General features: G+C 35.1%; 2 protein-coding genes and 1 long non-coding RNA gene across 4 annotated transcripts in view; 1 reads left to right on the forward strand and 2 right to left on the reverse strand.

Moving 5' to 3' along the window:
- LOC144573178 (uncharacterized) overlaps positions 1 to 18577 on the forward strand; it is a 79274-nt gene extending 60697 nt beyond the window's left edge. Inside the window, exon 2 of the long non-coding RNA XR_013517894.1 lies at positions 18523 to 18577. This is a non-coding gene — a long non-coding RNA (uncharacterized LOC144573178). The remainder of the gene's footprint in view (positions 1 to 18522) is intronic.
- LOC144572992 (uncharacterized) lies at positions 1923 to 5851 on the reverse strand. Of its 2 annotated transcripts, XM_078322642.1 has the most exons (3): positions 5595 to 5851; positions 2866 to 4904; positions 1923 to 2382 (listed from the first exon to the last, which is right to left on the reverse strand). In XM_078322642.1, the coding sequence occupies exons 2-3, from the start codon at positions 4864 to 4866 to the stop codon at positions 2137 to 2139; spliced, it is 2247 nt and encodes a 748-aa protein (XP_078178768.1). In that variant the 5' UTR covers positions 4867 to 4904; positions 5595 to 5851; the 3' UTR covers positions 1923 to 2136. The 2 variants fall into 2 exon arrangements, with proteins under 2 accessions (XP_078178768.1, XP_078178769.1); XM_078322643.1 differs by lacking the exon at positions 5595 to 5851 and having other exon boundaries at positions 2866 to 4936.
- LOC144573307 (Integrase-type DNA-binding superfamily protein) lies at positions 8982 to 13051 on the reverse strand. Its single transcript, XM_078323055.1, has 9 exons — positions 12662 to 13051; positions 12069 to 12151; positions 11889 to 11897; positions 11709 to 11797; positions 11348 to 11421; positions 11198 to 11248; positions 10975 to 11048; positions 10324 to 10844; positions 8982 to 9248 (listed from the first exon to the last, which is right to left on the reverse strand). The coding sequence occupies exons 1-9, from the start codon at positions 12868 to 12870 to the stop codon at positions 9198 to 9200; spliced, it is 1161 nt and encodes a 386-aa protein (XP_078179181.1). The 5' UTR covers positions 12871 to 13051; the 3' UTR covers positions 8982 to 9197.
- Positions 18578 to 24422: the final 5845 nt, after the last annotated feature.

The following is a 24422-nucleotide window of genomic DNA, read 5'->3' on the forward strand; positions in this document are numbered from 1 at the left end:
CTCTTCCAACGTGTGGGACGAATTCGGATCGCTAGCCCAAATTTTGAGTTTGGGCTTTAGCACAGAAGGGTGCATTATCACGGGCCGGATCTATCCTCAAAAATTCTGTTACATCACAAAGATGGAGAAATATACCAACGGTATATGATTTAGTTAAATCGAGTCAAAAATTTTTGAACCTATTTAAAACATACGCGTTCCATTTTAAAGTCTCTGTAAACTTAAATTAAACGGAGATGATAACGATAGAAATTATTTCAATTTCTAATTTAATGTGGTAATTTTTAATTCAATTTCACAGTTGTATGCCAATTGTTTATTTAGCAATTCTTCGGAACAACTTTTTAATAAGAAATCGTTTTCTAAAGCCGCACTGGTGAAATCAATGAATTTTGCCTTACAAATTTTCTTTCTCAATTTTTTTTTTTTTTTTTTTGAGATCAATGACAGAGGCTGCCAGGTACAACTATTTTGCTCGCCCAAAATTCATTTGTTGTATTTCCTTTTTTGCGAATCTAATTATCCAAAATAGAATTTGGGTAAAGTACTTTTGTCCTTTACTATTTCTAAGTGTGGCAATTATGAGAAAACAGTACGAAATCATGGTATCACTGGTTATTTTTTTTGAGAAAGGTATCACTGGTTATTTAACAATTAAGTTGTTTGTGGTTATTTAAAATAACACTGTCGGTTGATTGGAAGCGGTTAGTAGACAAATAATTGACGAAACACAAAAATTTGATTCTTAGTTTGTACTTAACACTACAGTATACAGATACAAATTCTATAATAATATGTGAAAATTTATATCTGAAATCATTTACATATACCAAGTTCATAATTCACATCCTCTCCATTACCAGGAAAGAGAACCTTTCATAATTAATGGTTTCGAACCATTCTTTTTAACTTGGCACAAATCTCAAAGTCCAGTAATACTGCCCTGGGCTAGCCCGAATCTCAAAACAGTTGAAATTTAATCTCCAATCATAAGGGGGTGGGGGGGGGGGGGGGGGGGCGGGTTGTCTACAATTACGTTACCTGACAGGCAAACATTATCTCAAGCACATTGTTATACCGAATCCGTATCTTCTCAGGTACTGCAGAGGATTACCCTCACTTCGGGTCACCATAGGGGGCAGTACTATTGGGCTTTGAGATTCGTGCCAAGTTAATAAAAATGGTCCAGATCTAGTAATTTTAAAAGATTTCCTGATATGGAGAGGATGTGATTTCTTGTGAGTAGAACTAGGGTATTCTTAAGCTCACCAAGGTGTTTGGTGAACTTAATTCCAAAACCTATTAGATTAACTTCAAATAATAAATTCAAACCGTTGAAATCAATTAATTTCATGAGTGATGAATTTATATGTAAATTTTTTAGAATTTCAAATTAATTTTGTATAAAGTCAAGTTGTCAAAAAGTGTTAAAAAATTATGCACTAAAATTAATTTATAAACCTTCTAATTTTGACCGCATGACTTTATACTAAAATAATTCGAAATTTAAAATCTTTACATGTAAATTCATCACTTGTAAAGTAGATAGATTTTAACAGCTTAGATTTGTCATTTAAAACTAATATAATATATTTTGGAGTTAAGCTCACTAAACACCTTGGTAAGCTTAAGAACACCCTAGTTTTACTCATTTCTTGTTATACCTACTTCCATTTTTATATAGTTATACCTACTTATTAACCACTCCAACACAATTACACAAATGACCAATAGATCTGGCCTTGCAATTTTTCTTGATCAAATAGCAGGAGGTATAATGATTTTACTCGTGTTTATATTACTTAACTAGTGCATTTATTGAAATAAGCTTGTGCGTTATCCACATACCTAGGATTTCAAAGCAAATCAGGTAGCTGCTACCAATACGGATAATGAACAAAATGCATGGTTCAAATCGCACGAAACAACAAATAACACACTGAATTAACTTGCTAAAGGTCTCAATTTTGAATAAGATTAATTAATACAGTTGCAATGGCATAAGACCTAAGACAACAGGCATTTATACAATTTACAGTATCCCATCATCTCTGACAAATACAAAGAGTGCAAAAGGAATACAGGAAAAGGGATCCACATATTTACTAACTAGCAAGAAGGAATTGGGGCTCGAGATCAAGCTCTACCAACAGGTGAAAGAGGTGGATGGCACTGCATGTAGCTGGTTGGAGGCCCTCCATTCCTTGCCTCCAATGTCTTCTCCTGTTGCGTTAAATGTTTCAGAGGATATCTGCCGTGAAGTAAAGAGATGCATAAAGCAAAGACCTGGAGCAAGGGGATGGAGGATTTAACTTCGACTGTGTATAGCCCTTCCTTGAAACAAATCATACTGAATGCTTGCCCTTCTTCTTTCGACCGACCCTGTGATATCAACATACACATGTCAGATATCACATATCAATTTTACCTATTAAAATAGGTTGGGGCTTGAGTTTTGATATAAATATATGAGAGTCAGGCTACGGTACTATGCATAGCGCATATCGATCCGTACAATGGATCAATATCTCCATTTTAAGTCCAAGCAATTGATCTAAACCGTTCAACATGATCTTCATATGAAAATGCACTTGTAGATCAAATACATTTTTAGAATTTTTTATTATTTTATTAGGTAGGTAGAAAATCACTTGATCTAAAGATTCTAAACCATTCAAAAGTAGTGATTTTCTACCTATCTACAAAAATTGTAAATTTTAGTGTGCAAGTACATATTCATATGAAATCATGCTGAACTATTCAGATCGACTGTTTGAACTTCGAAAACAAAAATATTGATCTATAGTACGGACCAATCCGCACTATACATAGTACCATAGCCTCAATATATAACAAAAAAACTACCTGAGGAAAGAGTTCGAGGCGGGCTTGGGTTTCTTCCCAATTGGATTTGGAGCCTTCAGAATTGAGGATGGAGAGCCTGCATCCTTCATCCCATCCACCACAATCACACTCTCCTCCCGACCTCCATCTCTCTATCAAAGGCGAAGGCTCTCCCCGAGCTGAAGCACCATGGATCCCACTGGGCAGTATGGCCGTCACGCTCCCTGCAGAAGCTGTTTTGCTGCACAAGCAACTATTTGTCGATGGGCCGATAACTATGGCAGCAAGTTCCATGTTCACTGGAGACTCCATTTCAATCTCATGGATTGTTCTTTCTTTGCTTGCAGCTGGTACAAGCTGAGGACCAACCAAAACAAACTCTCTGAAAGGGTTATTGCAGCACTTTGACTTGGAAGTAGAAACTCTCACCTCTGCTATGACATTCGATATCAGATGTTGTTGCTTCTTGCCCTTGTTTCCTGATTTAATCCAAACCGAACCTCCTTTACTCTTTGATTCTTGCAAAGTAAATATCGAATACAAGAACTCGGGATTAGCAATGGTGTCAGAGATGTATTTGCTTCTGACTGTGGCTCCGAGAATGTCAGATTCACCTGATGAGAGCATAAAGACAGGAAGCCCTCTCTTCCAGGAAAGCTGTAAAAGTGCATGTCTAGTCAAAGGCTGGATTTTCTCAACCGGCTGAAATTGCAAATTGGCGTTGCTTGGCTGGAACGAAGGGGAAGTGGTGCTGGCACTGTTCTCAGTGCCTGTACCGGGGCGGGTGTGGCATTCTTTTTTCTTGTTGTTCGAACTGAAGCTAGAACTAAGGGGTCTATGCAATCCAACCGAAGTCGATTCGTGATGAGAAGCACGTACAACATTTCTGGGCCCGAGTAAAGGATCGAGCATCCTTCGCAATGGGCTTTGCCTACCTCTTTTGCTTGAAGCTGCTCCTCTCTCGGTGGTCTCCACATTACTCATTTTCGCTCTTGATGCAACTAAAGGAGGCTCTACCAAGCTACAACTGGGGGTCAACTCATTAGTATTTTGTTTATGACTAGTCAATCCCCTTGAGACAGCCTGTCTATTTTCTCTCGGCAGGCTACTATTAACTAAAGGAGGCTCTACCAAGCTACAACTGGGGGTCAACTCATTAGTATTTTGTTTATGACTAGTCAATCCCCTTGAGACAGCCTGTCTATTTTCTCTCGGCAGGCTACTATTACTGCCACTGCAACCAGTAGTAGTACATATGTCACCGTCCTTGTGAGGCAATGGGAAAGAATAGGGAACACGGGTACACTGGTCCTTTACTTGGATGTCATCTAATAATTCACCTAAAAATCCCCTTTGAATTTTTTCTTTCTGCCACCCACTTAAGGGAGACATGTTCGAGGCTAAGCACTTATTTCCTTCTCTACCCCTTTCACTGCAACTTTCCTCTCCATTAATTGTACCATCTTTAGACTTCCTCTGAGAGATGCTCCTCGTATAAGGGTTAGTTGCCTGCTGTTGCTTAGGAGTAGGAGCACTGCTTTGTGACGATATCGGAGAAGCAACTTTAGTAGTGCCACATGCAGAATGCTGCTTTTTACCGGTATATCTCTCGAGGTCACCCCATTCAAGCACTCCAAAATTTAAAGCTTTGCCCTGGATGTTGTCTCCATTGTTGTGCATTGCTCTCTGGAGATATGCCGGTACATTGGACATGTGTTTGATGAGCTCGTCAGTACTGCTTGCCGAATTGCTTCCACTCCCAGGCCATGGCTTTGAGCTCTTCAAGGGAATAGGCGGCACAGAGCTCCTTTTGACAACCTGGTGGCCCTTGGCCTTGTCTTGGAATTTGGCACCAATGGCTCCTCTTGGTGCTTGTGGCAGGAGAGTTGCCTTCTCTCTTGGAGCTCGTTCAAAATGCCGTGGGAGGCTCTTCTTTTTCGGTTGTACAACAGCACGACCTGACATTGCTGCTTTAGTTTCCAGCTCAGCTTTGTGCAGTTCAGGTTCAATGACAACTGACATCTTTATTTTTCAATTAGTATTCCATTATATTTGTATTCCTGTAACAATAAAATTGGTAAATTGTCAGGACATATAGTCAGGAGATGTTACAATAATCTATAGTCAATTTTAAGTATGAACAATATCGATGGGAAAGGTTGTTCATGCGAAATATTAAATAAAGAAAGGGAAAAAGAAAAAAGAAATAGAAGTCTATGTAACAAACAATTGAACAGGTAAAAAAAAAAAATAACACGTGTTACACAAAAATTGCAGATTCTGTGTGGAGTTGGACCGTAAATCTTAAAATTGTCAATGATGGCTTACTTAAAGACAATAGTGAACCTTATCCTAAAATAATGATTAACAGAATCACAAAATAAAAGTATAACATTTTCTGAAGATGAAAGGATCTGGTCAGCTCTCATGGGATACTATCTGTTGTCTTGTAAAGTGAATTGCTTTAGAAGATTGGGGCATAGGAACAGAGCTCTTTAAAAATCTAAGCGACAGGAAGAAAACAAAAGACGGAGAGGTGAAGAGGATATCCCGGTGATCTCTTATTCTTGAGGAGAGGCGAAGTAGAGAGAGAGAGAGAGAGAGAGAGGTGGAGAGTGAAAAGAAAGATTGGAAGCATTGCCGTTCTAACAATCAATCCAGTAGAGTAGACCGTAGGAGGGGCTAGCGAATAAAGAAAAAAAATAAGAGAGAAAGAGAAAAGGGAAGCATATCTGTAATTTTTTATTTACCTATAGCAAGAGACAGGTAGAAGAAAGGCCGCCACCGCCACCGCCACCGCCAGTACCAGCAGTGTGAGTAGATCCAGCAATAGAGTAGGCGGGGAAGTAGAGGAGGAACGGAGAGTGTGTTTGTTTTGGGAGACTCTTGTAGTATCAGTATCGAATCAGTAGCAGTAGAGTTGCTTCGCCTTACTTCACTTTGTCCTCTACCTCTCACTATCTCTCTCTCTCTCTCTTCTAACTTTCGCGCGAGCCCAAACCCGGACGGTTGGAGACAGTACTGTATGCACCGATACACCGTTGCATTTCAACTGACAGTGATGGTATGAACTGAGAAACAATGTGAGCAGGTGGCCCCCATCTGTCAGGGTTTGGGATCTCAAAGAATGTTACGTACGGTATAGTGGCGGTGCAGGGAAAATTAACCCTCATATAATTGGTTGGGACCCGAGTCGTCCTCTTGAGATCAGCAGTCACGGGTCTACTCTTAAATCTGATCTGGTCCTGCCCGTAAAATGGTGGGTGGGAACGGGAAATGGGAAGTCATAACGTACGGCGCTGCGACATCTATAAAGAAAGAAAAAAGAGTAAAATAAAAAGCAAAAGACTTGTCTGTCAATCATAGAAAGAAACAAATTGGCGACATGTAACATTTTCTTTTTTTAGGAGCGGGGATGAGACTGCAGACACCGTCACACGCTTTCCGGCTTTGTTGCTGAGTTGCGGGTTCCACCTTATCTAAAGACCAATAAAACCAAGTCGAGATATATTTTTCAAAGTATTAATGATTGTGGGTCCCATACAACGTCAGTTTCGGTTTTTAATAAATGTTTCCAAGAATAAATTTCATGTATTTGGTAGGGCTGAGAATTGGGTCTAACTAGGGGCACAACGCACAACCCATTGATTGAATAATCAATTGAGACTTGAGAGAGAGAAGAAATCACCTGGACTGAGTCTTCCCCTTCAACGGCGGTTAGGGTTACGACAAGGGTTAGGTCTAGGGATTTGGCGTTACTGGGATAGGTTTCAAGTTACGATGAAGGTTATGGCTTGGAGCCTAGATTAGGTTTGGTGGACGACGGCAGCAAGGAGGATGAATCGATTAATCCAGGAGAGAGAATCTGAGCCCTTCATCAAAATTTTGATGGCTCAGATTGCATCTCACTTGTCGAGTTATGGTGCGCTTAAGCTGAGATAACTGCATCTCAGCTCCTGTAACCCGGGCTGCCGGACCTAATTTGAATACTTGACCAAAACATTACATTGTAGTTCCTAATTGAAAGCTAAATCAAGACATCAAATTAAAATCAGATCCTTTAAATTTGAAGTCCAATTATTTATCTCTTTTTTTTTAGATGGCTTGGCAGCGTCTTTAGGTGGCCAATCGAATTTAAAATTAACAAATTTAATCCAATCGAGTATGAACAATTCTGATTTGGAGTGCAACACTACACGTAATATCGTATGACATAGTTAAACTGCAAAAAGTAATGTCGTATATTTCCTTTTGAAGTGTAAAATAAATAAGGAAATATCATGAGTAGAACTACGGTGTTTTTAAGTTTATCAAAAATTTTTTTGTGAACTCAATTTTAAAATTTATCAAAATAACTTAAAATAACAAATTTGAACTGTTAAAACCCGTTTACCTTATAAGTAATGTGTCTATATGCAAAAAAAAAAAAAAAAAAAAAAATTTGAATTAATTTAGTATAAAGTCAAGTGATCAAAATTAGAAGATTTATAAATTAATTCTAATGCATTCATTTTTCAAATGTTTTTTTGACTACTTGACTCTATACAAAATTAATGTAAAAATTTTAATTTTTTGCATGTAGACATATCACTGGAAGATAGATGAGTTTCAACGGTTCAAATTCATCATTAAAAACCAATCCAATAAATTTTAGGGTGTGTTTGGATGGAGCAAAAATAACACTATTCTTTTGAGCTATTCGATGTTTAGATGGAGCAAGAATAGCACTAACCCACTATTTTTTGTTTGTCTTATATGAGTTAGTTCACTATTTTACTAACCCAACCAAAAGTTGGATTGACTACTATTTTCAAACTTGGAATTAGCTCTATTCTTGCTATATTCCTTGTTTCATCCAAATATACACTCTAGTTCTACTCATATCAGATGTTATATGATGTTTAATATGTATTATAATGGATATCTGGAAATTATGTTCTCTGTTGAAGCTCAATAAAAATGTACATGAATTTCGGCTTTAGGGTTTTGGGTTAAGGGTCTTATGTAGGGCTGCCAAAAAAGCTCATAGTTCGTGATTTGATTGACTTCGATTCGAAATTTTTTTCACAATTAACTCGTTTGATTGAAGTTCGTTCTAAAACAAATCAAACCAGTTCGGTTCGAATCTTATTCAAACTCAAACTAGGGTAAGTTTGATTTGGTTTAATTTGTTTGCAGCCCTAGTCTTGCATGGAATCCATAACATCTAAGGTACCTCAAATTTTGAGTTTCGATCCCCACTGTCCCATCTGCTTTGAGTTACTTTAGGGAATCCGGACTGTGTGTGCATGTGTGTGTAAACAAACTAAATCAAAGATATTGCTGTTGTTTCCAAAAGACAAACCAAAAAAAAAAAAAAGGAAAAGAAAACATTAAAGCAAACTCGCACATTTTGGAGATCATATAAAGCAAGTATTTGTCATAAAAATAAAAGAACAAGTCATATCCTCTGTATTTAACTCAAAAGGAAATATTTTAAGTTAATAAATCTCAACCATTCAATATATTTTAAGATTTGTGCAGACTAAATTCGCACTGATATAAAGATTCTCTTTTGAGTTACCCCAAAATAAAATAAATAGATAAATAAATAATTTTGGAGAAAGTAGAGGGAGAGACAAAGCCCAAGTGCAACTAGAAATGATTAACCTTCTTTTTCAACATTTATTGTTTTTACTTTGTTGAGATTGTATTAGTTGTAGGGATCTATTGGTAAATAGGTATTAGGGAAAAGTCTAGGAACTTATTAGCAAGATTGTAAGGCTCTATATAAACCCAAGAGTTATTCAATAAAGTTATGATTTGAGAGCAACAAATTCTATTCATTTTGGCATTGTGTACAATTTCTCTTTAGTCATTCCAAGTACTGTCTTAAACTCCATGTCAGATAAGTAGGCCTGGATAATTATTCATGGATTTAATGAACATATAAATATAATTATCCTACCATAATGTGATAATTATCCTAACATACAGCCAACAGGAAGTTGCTTGCTCGTGTGACATGCAATAATTAACCTACAATACAGCCAGTTCAATCACACACCAAAACAGAATTAATTCCTGCAATCAGAATTTTATTTAATTAAGCAATCAAAGGGAGGTATATGTAAATCTTGTCCTTGTAATAAAAAAAATGTGAATCAGTTGGGTTGATTGCATAATTGCACAAAACCTTGACAGTAGTAAGTAAATTTATTTTAAAAGATGTTACACCTGGATGATACTAATTATTTATACAACTTAAGGAACAAATAAAATGAATTCAATAAAAGTAATACATATGAAAAAAGGATAAAGCAAACATATACTTGTATACAACTATTGCATAAACTTGCTGAAACTTCTACGAATCAGTCCTGGCAATGGAATGAATAACTTGAGCTTGTTTCATTTTTCGGCAGCTGCAACATGCAAAGGAAAAAACAAGAATCGATGATGAGAGAATACAATGCCACATGAGTATAGGAAATATTACTTGGGAGTTTACAATTCTAGATGCTGTTAAACATGTTTTTATACTCCATCCCAAGGATTATGATGCGTGGTAACATGGTACATGAGTCAGACATTAGCGATCTATGATTCTCTCTGTCAGATTTGCACTTCAGAAAATTATGAAATGACCATAAATTATTCAAAATTTAACCATTGACTACGTAATATAACAGCAAACTATTTAATTCTTCATGCCATATTGCAAACAACACCAAAATTTTCTCATATTTGCAATTTATGCTCAAAATTATTTGGGTTATCTGTAATTGACAAGCGATGGCCTAACACAGATTAAGTAGAGCAAAAGATGACCAAATTGCCACTAACTTTATCTGTATCCCCGAATATATTCACTAAATCTCTTCGGAACAAATCAATTTGGAATCCAAGCACTCGTCTTGCTTTTTGGTTCAATTTGTGGTAGGTTCAAATAGCTAATTACACTGACATTTATACTTACAAAAACAATAGAATGAAGACAGAAATGTACTTCTACAGAAATTCCTATAGTTGAGTTTTATTTGCAAATATTTAAAGAAAATGTATGTAGGTTTTATTCGCAATTATGGTAAGATATCCAGTGTTAGAAATGACAAGTCTGTTTGAAACAAATGCCATTTGAGGTCATTTGCTTGTTGTTTAAAATGGGGTAATTTCACACACACACACACATGAAAAGTGTCAAATTTCATTTTTTTACTCAGCAAAATAAGAAAGAAAGCATGGCATACATCTCCTGACAACACAAAACAGCTTCTTATCTCTTCCTCAGTAATTTGAAATATGACCAATTCACCTCTTTACTTTTACTAGGAAGAAGAAAATTTTGATACATGATTAATACAAGTGGTCCTGCCTGAAAGTTGCATGATATTGCTTATCACGAATGGGTAAATATATATATTTTTTTTGTTTCTTTAGATGTTTCTTAGGACGCATGAAACAATTCCAGTAAGAAAGGTAAAAGGAAAGAGAAATAACCGGAGTAGCCAGGGGCTGTGCAAGAGGCGAAGAGACAATGTTTGTCCAGAACAGGGGGTCACAAGGATCCATTGCACTCCAGTTAGGTCTTAATGGTGCCGAGAGAAGATTTGTCAGTGAATATGGCATACTGCTCTGCAACTGCAACTCGGGCCCACTTACACAGACTGACACCGGCACAGCTCCACCTACATCCTTCTCTTCCTGAATTTTTGAAGATCTTTCTAGAAAGTTCTTGAAGGCATCAGACCGGGACAGAATATCACATGCTGAGAGGCTGTTTGGTTTTGTTGAGTGAGAAACACCTAGAGAGGGTAGCTTGAATGGCTCATTAGCTGAATTGGCTGATTCGATTGATTTAATCTCACTAGCCAGGTCTTCAACTGAAGTGTTAGAGGTGGTTGTTTCTGATTGGCGCGATTTTTTTGGGGCCCACCACTTGATGTAGTTTGACAGATCAATTTTCCTCTCTAACACAAGCCCTGGAGGATAGCTTCTATCCAAGCCTTCCTTATTGGAACCTTGGAAAAAGGAAAAAATGATAGTCAATTTGCAAGTGAGAACTCAGAAGGTAAAGAATTTTATTCAATAGTGATCGAAATGCTAAATATGTATGTCTTGGATAAAGGACAACTAGTATTCAAAAATTACCACAATTGATGTTGCTGTAGTCGTTCCCCAGCAATTGACCAAGAGATTGGTCCCACCGAGAATTTTGCTGTTGTCTGTTAAAAGTTAAGACTATTTAGTAAGAAATATATAACCGGAGAATAAGCTCCTTCAAAATGACTCCTGTACTCAGTAAAACCTCCATAAGAAATTACAAAAATAGAGTTTCTTTGCACAAGAACATAAATGGAAGGCAAAAGCATACCGGGAAAGGCTGCGATATTTAGGAAAACCTCTTGAGAAAGCGCTGCTTTTTCTGCAGTAAAAGAATTTTTTTGCTATTAAATTTCCATACTAATAAGTGGGGGCAAAGAAAGAAAAAGAAATTCAACTCAATGTTTGGTAAAAAGTATGCCTTCTAAGAGAAACTAGGTAATCCTCCTTGGAAACCATCTGCATCTCTTCAAGATCTCTCGCATAGTCACTCACCTAAACAAGTTAAACAAAATAAAATATTACAGTAGGAATATTATTCCATTTCTATTGCTAGCAGAGCTGAAGCCAGAAAGAACTTTATTTTGGCACACTTATAGCTTTCAGCTCTTAGACATAAGCTTAATGCAATGTGGAAAACTAAAACAGACACCTAACAACAAAATTAGCTAGTTTCCTATATATATAATTTCACCAATATACCAAACTGCATTTTACTTGCATAATCTAAAAGATAGATTTTGGGTGTTTCTAGTTGTATAGATTGGACAAATAAAACTTACAGGAAAATTAATAAGAGTCCCGGCACCCCAGTATTTTAAAGCAGCAAGATCATAGGCTCTCGCTGCAGCCTCCTCATCATCATATGCACCTGAGATTTTTTTTTTTTAATGTAGAGCCAAACTACAGTGTAATACCAGCTTTTAGAAAAGGCCAAAAGAGAGAGAGCAAGGTATTCGTACCTAAGTATACTGGAGATTGGAAATTCACCCAGAAGAATTCCATGATAAAGAAATCAACAGAGTGAGATTAAGGAATGAAAACGAGATAGCAGTAAATGAAAAACATGGATTTATTACAATTCACTAGTCTACCTTTAGCAAGTAATGATATAAATGGTAAATATATTTCATAGCTTGTACCTTGCTTTCCTTTCTTGTTTTGATTCTGGTTCCAGGTGCTCTTGTCCCAAAGATGAGCCTCATACCGCCCCGTCCATCGATGTCTATAAAAAAAAAAATCAAAAGTGGTTAAAATTAGTTAGCACAATCAGAATATGAGAAGTAACAAAAACAATACATAAAACAAAAGGTAGAAAATGATTTAAATAAACACATTTATCCCCATGAAGTAAAAGTTTAGGCAACCATAAAAACACAGCACCATGGAGGCCATTCAAACTTCTGATTTTTTTTAATATAGTTCATTTCCTAGATATAAAATAAAAGTGGCTGTAACTAATCAAGTGCATTTGCCAGCAAATCTAATGCCTATCCATACAATGCAACACACAGTACATCACTAGTCCATTACATCAGAAATGCTAGCTGAAGACTCCTTCCACAAAAAACACTTTACCAAGGAACATAAGATTCAATACAGAACGAGGCAAGTTGTATTTACATCTGATCTAGACTAAATACAGATACTCAGCACTAAACTTCTTATTATATCTCCAATAAACTTCCAAAATAGGCACTCCTCTCCCTGATTATGTACCAGTAACAAAGCATACCTAGTGACTCCTCGATAGATCGAGCTACGCTTCCCAGCGACGCAAGGTGCCATTCGACTGATGCGCTCTTTGGCCGTACACACTCTCTCCTTCCTAGCCCTCTTCGGCGCGGGCAAGTACGCCTGATCCGCTCCTCTCCGGCTTCCCTCCGCCGCTGTCGCCGGAGAATCGAGCTCCGCCTTGGGAAACGCCGAGCTAGAAGTCGCCATGTTTTTTATCCCTTTAACTTCTCAACGGTTGACTGCAGATTTGAATGAGGAGAGCGCTCACTGGAGCGACAAACTCCGAGTGTGATAGGTCAGAGAGTGTGTTTGAACTAAAACAATGAAAAGGGCCGGGAGATAGAGAAGGCTGAGATGTGGACCCCGCGGGTATGTACACGTGGGCACATCAGCGAGATTTGCAGGGGTATCCAAAGTTGATATGGTTCTCTCCATTAAGAACAAAACTGATGATCTACCGTGATTTGTTTCTGGTTCAGAGCTGACGTGTTCAGGCCAAACGGCCGTTTTGACAATTCTACCGGCTCAGTAAGTGTCATTTTTTTTTCCTGTGAGATTGGGACTCCGTAGAATTGGAAATGAGCTTTAGTCCTAGGGGTGAAAACGGAGCGGATAATGCTGATACATATCTGTATCCGTCGGATAATAAGTGAATATGAATAGTAAACGGATATCAAATTTCAAAATCAAATTTGTCTTAAACAGATATTGATACAGAACGGATAATCCACGAATACGGATTCGAACACGAATATGAAACGAATAATTAAGTCATATAAAATTTAAGATACAAATAATAATAAATAAAATTCAAATATAACGGTAAATGAATTACTAAATGTGGGATGGAGTAACATTATTAAATTTATGTTACAATGTTGCAAGGAAAAAACTTCATAACCGTATAAAATTTAATTTGTAAAGGTAGAATCTGGATACTCTTATAATCATATGGATATTATGAGTTTTTGCTGCTAACAGCGCACGATAATTTACAAAGCCCATTTAGGCCCAGAAGAAATTTACAAATAGCGTCCACAACAATCTGTCCGGATATCAACAATAATGAAGCTTCTGTTGCAATTTTAGATTAGGCAACAGTTTTTTTTTTTTTTTTTATATATATTACATATGGTTATTGTGGTATTCTCTCCATAGCAGCTTATGTGTTTTCTCAGCAGTTGATAGTTGCACAATTTTAACGGATCTGACTTTGTTAATATTTTTTTCTTCTTTTTTAGAGTAAATTGAAAAACACTTCACATTTTTGTTGTTAGAACCTTTAAACCTTCAAATTTAGAAGTTAGAATTTTGAAGTGTACTAAATTAGCTCTGCAGTTTACACTGCTCAAGACAATAGATTAAATCATAGTTTATTCAATTGCTTAATTATTGATGTGCATTTAAACATTCATTTTATATAATGTAGTGTGATACGGTCACACTGTATGACCAGTACATCATACTACCCAAAATCAGGTGAAAATCATGTATGCTGGAACCTTAAAAACATAAGATATATATATACAAGTTAAAGTTAACATCATTGACTTTTCTTTTTTGAATTGTCCTAGTTTTGATAGCTCCTACAAGACCAAAAAAAAAAAAAACAATCTATTGCAGAACGAAATATCTCCGTTGCTATTAAGAGAAGTGACTTCAAAACAGAGTTTTGAGAGAGGAGAAAAAAATAAAAAAAAGAGTAATTAAGGGTGTAATTGGGAGGGAGGGGAAGAGAAGGTGGAGGAAGGGAAAAATTAGGACTCACAAGAATATTTTGTTAAGAATTTTAGAGGAAGAGTATTATGTTCTAAAATTTTCAAAAGAATGGTAGTTTATAAAATTTCTCATTAAAAGAAGCCTCCAATACTTTTTGGGGACATGATATGAGTACCCGCACTCTCATCCTCCCATTATCCCTCTAATTTTATTTGTTCAATCTCATCCACATTTCCCATGATCTATAAAAATTTTTGTGAATCTAAAACCACGAACGTCTTCTACGCAATTTTATCTTTCAAATGAGATCCATAATGACATACTTTCGAGCTCGTCATCACACAAATATTTATACCTCATCATTTAAGTATTTATACCTAGTATTTTTCACATATGACACTGCTGACATTTAAAAGTATTAATATAAAATATTACAAGTATTTATACCTATGTGGTCAAATATTTTTGTTAGAGAAAGGTTGACGCAGGGACGATTAGGGAAATGTGATGCGGAGATGTGGGGTCCACGATTAGGGATAAAATACTTACAAGTATAGGTATAAATACTTGCACAATGAGGTATAAATACTTGTGTGACGATGAATCCGAGAGTACGTCATTATGGATCTCATTTGAAAGATAAAATTGCGTAGAATACGTTCATGGTTTTAGATTCGCAAAATTCATCATAGAACGTGAGAAATGTGGAAGATATTGAAAAAAAAACTCACCTCTAAAAACGTGTATGATTCTTCTCCCATGTAGTTTGAGTGGTCCTTCTATATAGTTATATTAAGTTAGACATGCAAGTATTAATATCTTAATTTGCAAGTATTAATTTATTATTTTTCAAGTATTTATACCCATGAATTTAATTAAACTTGGCAGATCATAGTATTGTGAATAAATTTAATTAAACTAGTTAGTTAAGTTAGTTTATGGGAAGTTAAAATATGTTTAAGAGATAGGGGTACAATGCCGGTACTGGAGTGTGGGGATTGAAATAATTATTCTACTTTTAGCGGGTGGGACCCATTATGCACTCTTATTCAGGAATTGACAATTAAACGGCAGTCAACTAATTTGATTCTCGAACTCTGTTGCATCAAGATCCGCGGAAGCACAAATTTTAGTGCAGACAATAGAAAGGATAAGCTTTTTTTTAGACGACATTAGGCGTACAACAACAAAAAAAAATCTAATTGAAAAAAAAACATTAAATTTTTTATTATTGGATATATCCAAATCCAAAGATCTCCCAACGTCTCTATTAAATATGTCAATCTATCTAAAAAAATCACACAAAACAAAATACCACTCCTTCAAATATATTAACAAAATGTCTCTGCAGGACACATTTTCCCTCATCTCCGGGATCTAGACCCAGTAAGGTAACCCTTTCGTCTAGAATGAAGAACTTGTACCGTCTATTTTGACTTGAACGAATCTTAAAGACCCCGTATTTGAAAAAACTATCGTGATTGTGTACATTGAACTCAACAAGGACCAACCCTTTATTTGATTTATTTTTATTTGATCGGTTTGTCAGATATTTTAGACCGGGACAATTAATTGCTCAGGACTCTCAGATTCGTGCGAACACATTTTAAAGCGCATCGGTGTCCATCGGACCCAAAATAAGTCCAAAGTCTATCAGACCGACGCTCATTGCTCAGAGATTACGAGGCCTTATTTTTAAACCTAGCAACACGGATATCTACACAATAAGGGACACAAAAATTAGATTCCGAAGCCAAGTCAACTCTCTCCTTACAAGGCTCATATATATTATTTCTTTTAAAGCACCAACATCTATATCTCTCTATATATATATATGAGTAAAGCTAGGGTGTGACATGCTCACCAAGAAAGTTTGGTGAGCATAACTCAAAAAGTATATCGGATCGACATCAAATGACAAATCCAAACCGTTGAAATCCATGTACTTCATGAGTGATGCATATACATACAAAATTTTAAAAGTTTCGAGTTTATTTGCTACACGGTCAAGTGGTCAAAGAAATAATAAAAATTGAATATATAAAATAACTTATAATAAAATGTTCATTTCTTTGACCACTTGACCGTGTATCAAATAAACTCGAAACTTTCAAAATTTTGCATGTATATGCATCACTCATGAAGTACATGGATTTCAACGGTTTGAATTTGACATTTGACGTTGATCCGATATACTTTTGGAGTTATGCTCACCAAATTTTATTGGTGAGCATGGCACACCCTAGCTTTACTCATATATATATATATAAAAAAAACAATGGTAATAAGATCTAATCTAATAATGCGTTGTAGCAATTTGTCACCAGTTCAGTAAACGAGTCCCTCATCCCTTCGTACAGATAATTAACCCAACAACCTCTCTTCTCATCTGCTTTTCCCTCTTTTCGTACAAGATCCAACAATGGAGTTTCTGCTATCCAAGTTGGATACACGTGTTACTAGTGCCAGGGAAGTGAAGAACGATCTCGATCGGCTTATCAATACCCTGCCTCGCGTGAACATCCTCATGGATAAAGCTGAGTGGTGCACTAGTGGAAAAACAGGAATCAGGATCGGCCTATCTGGATCGGTTATATGTGACATCCGATCCTAATAAGTATCTGGATCGGTTTATTTAAAAAAACCGATCTTAAAAACTATTCAGATCGGGTTTTATCGTCAACCAATCCTGATTTATGAACTATCAGGATCGGTTTTTTGTTAGAACTGATCCTGATACTATCAGGATCAGTTATTCTAAATAACCGATCTTAATAATTCAACTATCAGGGTCGGTTGTTTATAAAACCCGATCCTGATAGTATCAGGATCGGTTCTAACAAAAAACCGATCCTGATAATTGAAATATCTCAAATAAATCTTATTAATTGAAATATATCATAAAATAGCATCTGGATCGGGTCTATACATAATAACCGATCCAAATAACTTAAATATATCTAACAAATTAAAATATATCAGAAAATAGCATCTGGATCGGTTCTGTACATAAAAACCGATCCTGATAGTATCTGGATCGGTTTTCTTGCTTAAAACCGATCCAGATAACTTAAATACATCTAACAAATTAAAATAAATCAGAAAAAAGCATCTGGATCGGTTCTGTACATAAAAACCGATCCTGATAGTATCTGAATCGGTTTTATTGCTAAAAACCGATCCAGATAACTTAAATACATCTAACAAATTAAAATATATCAGAAAATAGCATCTGGATCGGTTCTGTACATAAAAACCGATCCAGATAACTTAAATACATCTAACAAATTAAAATATATCAGAAAATAACATCTGGATCGGTTCTGTACATAAAAACCGATCCTGATAGTATCTGGATCGGTTTTTAGCAATAAAACCGATCCAGATACTATCAGGATCAGTTTTATTGCTAAAAACCGATCTTGATAATATTTTTTTTTTTTTTTTTTTTTTTTTTTTTTTTAAGTAGCATGGTAAAACCTGGCCAGCTATCAAGTACGTTTTTTTTTTTTAAAGAGGTTTATAATTGAATTAATTTCTTTAAAGAGGTCAAATTAAAGATATTTCATTTCCTATATATGAACCGTCTGATCAAATTCGAATCAATATGGTCTTGGTCTAACCATATATATTTTGTTATCTCAGGTAATATGAATTCGTTTCCATTTGTTCATGACATCAATTAAGCAATTAATTTTATGGTATTAATTTATAAATAACAAATAAATAATTAAACAAACAATTATACAAACACAAACAAGTTGTTTATTTTTTTTAAATAAAAGACGCTCTAAACAGATCAGGCTGGAATACAATTCTATCTTGTCAATCTGTTCAATTTTTAGATAAGTTGGTACTTACCTGGTTGATATGAGAAACATAATTATTTAATCTTGTTATAAAATACAATAATTCATGTTGCAATTTTCTGTACATGAGATAAAGATTATTTTTTAAAATAATCTCTGGTTATATATATATTTCTCAGAAAACTTAAATACATCTAACAAATTAAAATATATCAGAAAATAGCATCTGGATCGGTTCTGTACATAAAAACCGATCCTGATAGTATCTGGATCGGTTTTTAGCAATAAAACCGATCCAGATACTATCAGGATCGGTTTTATTGCTAAAAAGCGATCTTGATTTTTTTTTTTTTTTTTTTTTTTTTTTTTTTTTTTTTTTTTTTTTTAGCAGCATGGTAAAACCTGGGCAGCTTTCAGAAGTGAGAGCATTGCCCATGCTGTGTTCACCAAATTGGATTTATTTCCGACTAGATTTGTATATTCATGTAAAATATATATGATTATTTTGCTTGAGATATAAAACTGTTTAAACAGAAGCAAAAGGCTTTAACCAGGATTTTTATAAAAATTTTGGGAACTAATTAAAAACCATTTCACTTATTTATGGGTTGATACTAAATTACCTAATTAACTATATAATTTTATGGACGTAAAAACAATCTCAAACAAAATAGATAATGTGTCTGTTTTGACCGGTACTGTTTTGAAATCTAGCATAGCAATATTTACTTCTAGAAATTAACTTTTCATGGTTTTTATGTTGAAATACAAAATATTTGAAATGCAAAAAATTGTACATATATATTTGAAATAATAGAAAGCACATGTAGTTGTACTAGAAAGAATGGTTTTTTTTTTTTAGATCCAACTTTGAAAAAAAAAATAGTATTAGAATCAGTTATTTCAAATAACCAATTCTAATACTATTTTTTTTTTGTTTGCAGAACCAACTTTGTGTGGTGCGCTGTATGTAGCCTAAAATGCTCTGTTCGGATTGAAAACAAATTGGCACAGTGACAGCTTCAAAATTGAGATATCAAATTTCATTTTATAATTAGTTTTTTTTTCAATATTTTAAAATATTTATGTTTGTAATTTTAATATTGAGAAGTATATGTAATTAGGCATTTGTGTTATATGTAATTAGTGTGGTGATTAATAGAATATATATATGGTTGTTGTATATGGCATATGGTTCAATTATAAATTTTTTTTGATGAAAATTAATGTAATTTATATTATTAAAATTTATGTGATAATATAATTAGTTATTTGACATTGATATTTCATTTTGAAGTCATTTTGAAAATTAAATTTTTTTTTATACAATCATGCATGATGCATCAATGACTTGTGCCATATAATAATATACATAGGACTTGAACCCTTGTTGTGTGGGGTTGTGAAGGAACGAATACGAATATTAGCATTTGGTCGATCGGAACCGTTAAAATGAAAGAATGTCATATTAATTTCACCATTATAAAATTTGATACAATTCGGGATTCATGTACTAGTTCATCAAAGCAAAACAATATAGCAACATCGCACGGCCGTAAATAATTTACGTTGGATCAAAACTTACAGTTGTCGGGCCTTCGGCACTTTTACGTTATTAATGTTCCATGTTATATCTTGATCATTTTAAAAATTATTACATGTCATTTAATTACAGACCCACCGTTGGATGATCATGCAGAAATGAACGGTCTGCATTCCATTTAACAATTTGATGCCATTAATAATAATAAAATTGTACAAAATTGATCATAGTAGAGTTGATTTGGCCATACAAACACAAATAAATAAATTTTATATTTTTCACATTTTTCTTAATATTAATCTGTGTACATGCATTACCAAACAGAAAAGAAAATAAATGGTAGCCGTTTGATGGTTGATAGACCATCAATATGAGTGAGGTTTACCTCAGTGATCTTTCTTATATATAGTATCAGGATCGGTTTTTTATAAAAAACCGATCTTGATACTATTTTTTTTTTCAAAGTGGGTTCTGCAAAAAAAAAAAAAAAATACTATTAGGGTCGGTTTTTTATAAAAAACTGATCCTAATAGTATCAGGATCGGTTTTTTATAAAAAACCGACTCTGATTTTTTTTTTTTTTTGCAGAACCCACTTTGAAAAAAAAAAGATTATCAAGATCGGTTTTTTTATAAAAACCGACCTAATAGTATCAGGATCGGTTTTTGTATAAAAAACCGATCCTGATACAATTTTTTTTTCAAAGTGGGTCCTGCAAAAAAAAAAAAATACTATTAGGATCGGTTTTTTATAAAAAACCGACCCTGATTTTTTTTTTTTTTTTTTTTTTTTTTTTTTTTTTTTTTTTTTTTGCAGAACCCACTTTGAAAAAAAAAAAGATTATCAAGATCGGTTTTTTTATAAAAACCGATCCTGATACTATTTTTTTCAAAGTTGGTCCCGCCAAAAAAAATTAGTATTAGGATCGGTTTTTTATAAAAAACCGATCCTGATACTATTAGGATCGGTTTTTTATAAACAACCGATCCTAATGATAACTCCCTATATAACCTGCTTAGGGTTCTTCTTATTTTCATTTCGCGCCTCTCATTTTCAACTTAGCGTCTCTCTCTCTGTCTCCGTCTCTCCCTCTGTACTCTTTGTGTCTCTCTCTCTCTCTCCGTCTCTCCCTCTCCTCCGTGTCTCTCTCTCTCTTTCTCTCCGTCTCTTCCTCTCAAAGCCGAGCCTCTCGCAACTCCGGCTCAATTGTGTAAGTTTTTAATTTTTTTTATTGTTTCAAAAATTAATTAATGGTGTTTGTATATTGTTTTACAGTTTTGAGGACATCTCGCTCAAGTTACTTAATCATCCGGCCGATCAACTATCATGGTATTAGCTTTATCTAATTTTCCCATTATTATACTTTTAAAACACATTTTTTTGTATTTTTTATTGGAAAATGTTTTTCCATCTAATTGTTACCTTTGTTTTTGTTTTTAGGGTCTTTTTTAATCTCAAGTGATGTGATTGCAAAAGAGGTAATTATTGATTTTTTTATTGTTGTGCTTTACATTAATTGCATAAATGTGTATATTGCATAAATGTGTGTTAATTGAAGAAATAGCCCAATTAGTCACTTGTATGTTTGTTAATTAATTTTTTTTTGGATTTAAATTTCTTGTTATAATATGTAATGCTTCACAAAACTTTGTATGAAGTACATGAATTTTTTGTAATAGTTTAAGATGTGTATGATAATTAATTTAGAATGTGTATATGATATTTAATTGATTATTGCTTCTTGCTGTGCAAAAAAAAAACAAATTTAGGATGCTGGCCAACAATATATATATGGAAACTGCTCAAATAAATAACAATATTTTTTTTAGCTTCAATAAAACATCAGGATCGGTTTTATATAAAAACCGATCTAGATATGTAATTTAAAAAAAAATAGAAAATACTATTAAGATCGGTTTTTATATAAAAACCGATCTTGATAGTACGTATCTGGATCGGTTTTTATATAAAAACCGATCTTGATATGTAATTTTTAATTAAAAAAAATTTTTGAAAAAACTATCAAGATCGGTTTTTATATAAAAACCGATCCAGATACGTACTATCAAGATCGGTTTTTATATAAAAACCGATCTTGATATGTAATTTTTAATTAAAAAAAAAATTCGAAAAAACTATCAAGATCGATTTTTATATAAAAACCGATCTTGATAGTTTTTTCGGATCGGTTGTTATGTAATTTTTGTTTAAAAAATTCGAAAATACTATCAAGATCGGTTTTTATCTAAAAACCGATCTTGATAGTACGTATCGGGATCGGTTCTTAGTCAAAAACCGATCTAGATAACAACTATTAAGATCGGTTTTGTTAAAAAACCGATCCTAATAGTTTCTATTTGGATCGGTTCTTTAAAAAATATAAAACCGATCATGATAGTATCAGTATCGCATTCAACAGGATCGGTTGGATTCCGATACTGATATGTGTATATAACCGATCCTGATTCCATATTTTCCACTAGTGGTGGCGCTTCAACGACCAACATGTGGCACACTTCTTGAAGCAACTCCGAGATGCTGCATATGATGCAGAGGATGTGATTGCTGAGTTTAAATATTATGAACTACAACAATAGATAGAGGGCAAGGCAAGTCAAATTGTTCACCACTTTATGAAAGAAAAATAAAAAGTTTAACACAATAAATTCATATGCGTAATTTTTGGTTTCTCGTATGAATTTGAGAAAGGAAATTCATAGGTTTCAAATTTTCTTTTTTTAAAAAAGAGAGGCTGAAAGTCCATTTCATTGCTAGAACAATTAATTACAGGTACTAGGTTTCAACCAAGAATCAACTCCCTGATAACAAAACAACCAAGCAAACAACAAATCATCCAAATTCTAGATATAACTAAAAAAGAAATGGTTCAAAAAATGAATTTTATTGATTCTTGTTCTCTTGGGTCTATATAGACATTACATTTTGCATTCGTAACCCTATAACTTCTATAATTCCTTTCTTACCGATATAACCCTATAACTTCTATAATGCGATAAACATACATAAATCTCAACACTCCCCCTCAAGATGGGCAAAAGATATCCATCAAGCCCATCTTGTCACATAACCTAACTAGATCTATTGAGCTAAGTCCTTTAGTGAGGCAATCAGCTACTTGGTCTCTAGTAGCTACATGACTCAGCTCCAATAGTCCAATTTCCAGCTTTTCCTTTATGAAGAACCTATCGATCTCCACATGCTTGGTTTTGTCATGCTGCATAGGATTGTTGGCAATGCTAATCGCTGACTTGCTATCGCACCACAATTTCATTTTCCCTTCGTGCTTCACCTTGAGATCTTCCAGTAACCTCTTCAACCACAGCATCTCGGCAACTCCTAATGCCATAGCCCTGTACTCGACTTCTGCCATCGATCTCGAAACAACTGGCTGCTTCTTGCTCTTCCAGGAGACCAAGTTGCCCCCTACAAACATACAGTATCCAGATGTGGATCTCCTATCATCTTGGCAACTAGCCCAGTCAGAGTCACAATAACCCTCGATGTTCATATGCCCATTTTTCCCGAAAAATAGGCATTTTCCTGGTGCACTCTTCAGGTACGTCAGGATGTGGTACACTGCGTCCATATGGTCCTTCCTAGAGTCATGCATGTAACGGCTCACCACGCTCACTGCAAATGAGATATCGGGACGAGTGTGACCCAGATAGATCAACCTGCCTACCAGTATCTGGTACCTCTCTCGATCAACCTCTTCTCCTGCCTCTGCACTCATCTTGGCCTTTACATCAATTGGAGACACCGCAGGCTTGCACCCCAACATGCCTGTCTCAGTGAGCAAGTCTAGGACATACTTTCTTTGAGATAGAACAATCCCCCCTGCTTCACGAGTCACCTCAATTCCAAGAAAGTACCTAAGCTGTCCCAGATCCTTCACCTCGAATTCCTTCCCCAATCTTGCCTTCAACTGTGCAATCTCCCTCTCATCATCCCCAGTAATGATCATATCATCGACATACACAGCCAGCATAGTAATGTGACCACCATGTTGTCGAGTAAACACCGTGTGGTCAGCATTGATTTGCTGATAGCCCATGCCTACCATAGCCTTCCTGAACCTATCAAAATAGGCCCGAGGGGACTGCTTCAACCCATAGAGTGACTTCTTTAGCCTGCACACCTTACCCACTGTCTGGTTTGTGCTAAACCCTGGTGGAACCTCCATGTACATCTCCTCCAACAAATCACCATGAAGAAAAGTATTCTTCACATCGAGTTGGTGTAGCTGCCATCCACCATTCACTGCCATGGAAATCAGTGTCCTCACTGTGCTCATCTTCGCTACTGGTGCAAAAGTCTCATCATAGTCAATGCCATAGGTCTGACTATACCCCTTCGCCACCAACCGAGCCTTGTAGCGCTCAATAAGACCCTCTGGATTCTGCTTTACTGTGAAGACTCAGTTGCATCAAACAGCCTTCTTGCCTGGTTATAGTGACACGAGTTCCCAGGTTTTGTTCTTGCAAAGGGCACTGAGTTCTTCTAGCATGGCGGCTTTCCACTTCATATCTCCTTTAGCAACCTGCCAACACTTAGGGATAGAGACAATGTCTAATGATGCAATGAATGCTCCATGTACATGTGATATGTGTGAGTAAGAGACAAATCTGGCAATGTCATGTGGAAAACCATATCGGTTAGGAGGAATG

This window comes from Carex rostrata, chromosome 21 (assembly GCF_964058835.1).
Source record: "Carex rostrata chromosome 21, lpCarRost1.2, whole genome shotgun sequence".
Taxonomy (NCBI): domain Eukaryota; kingdom Viridiplantae; phylum Streptophyta; class Magnoliopsida; order Poales; family Cyperaceae; genus Carex; species Carex rostrata.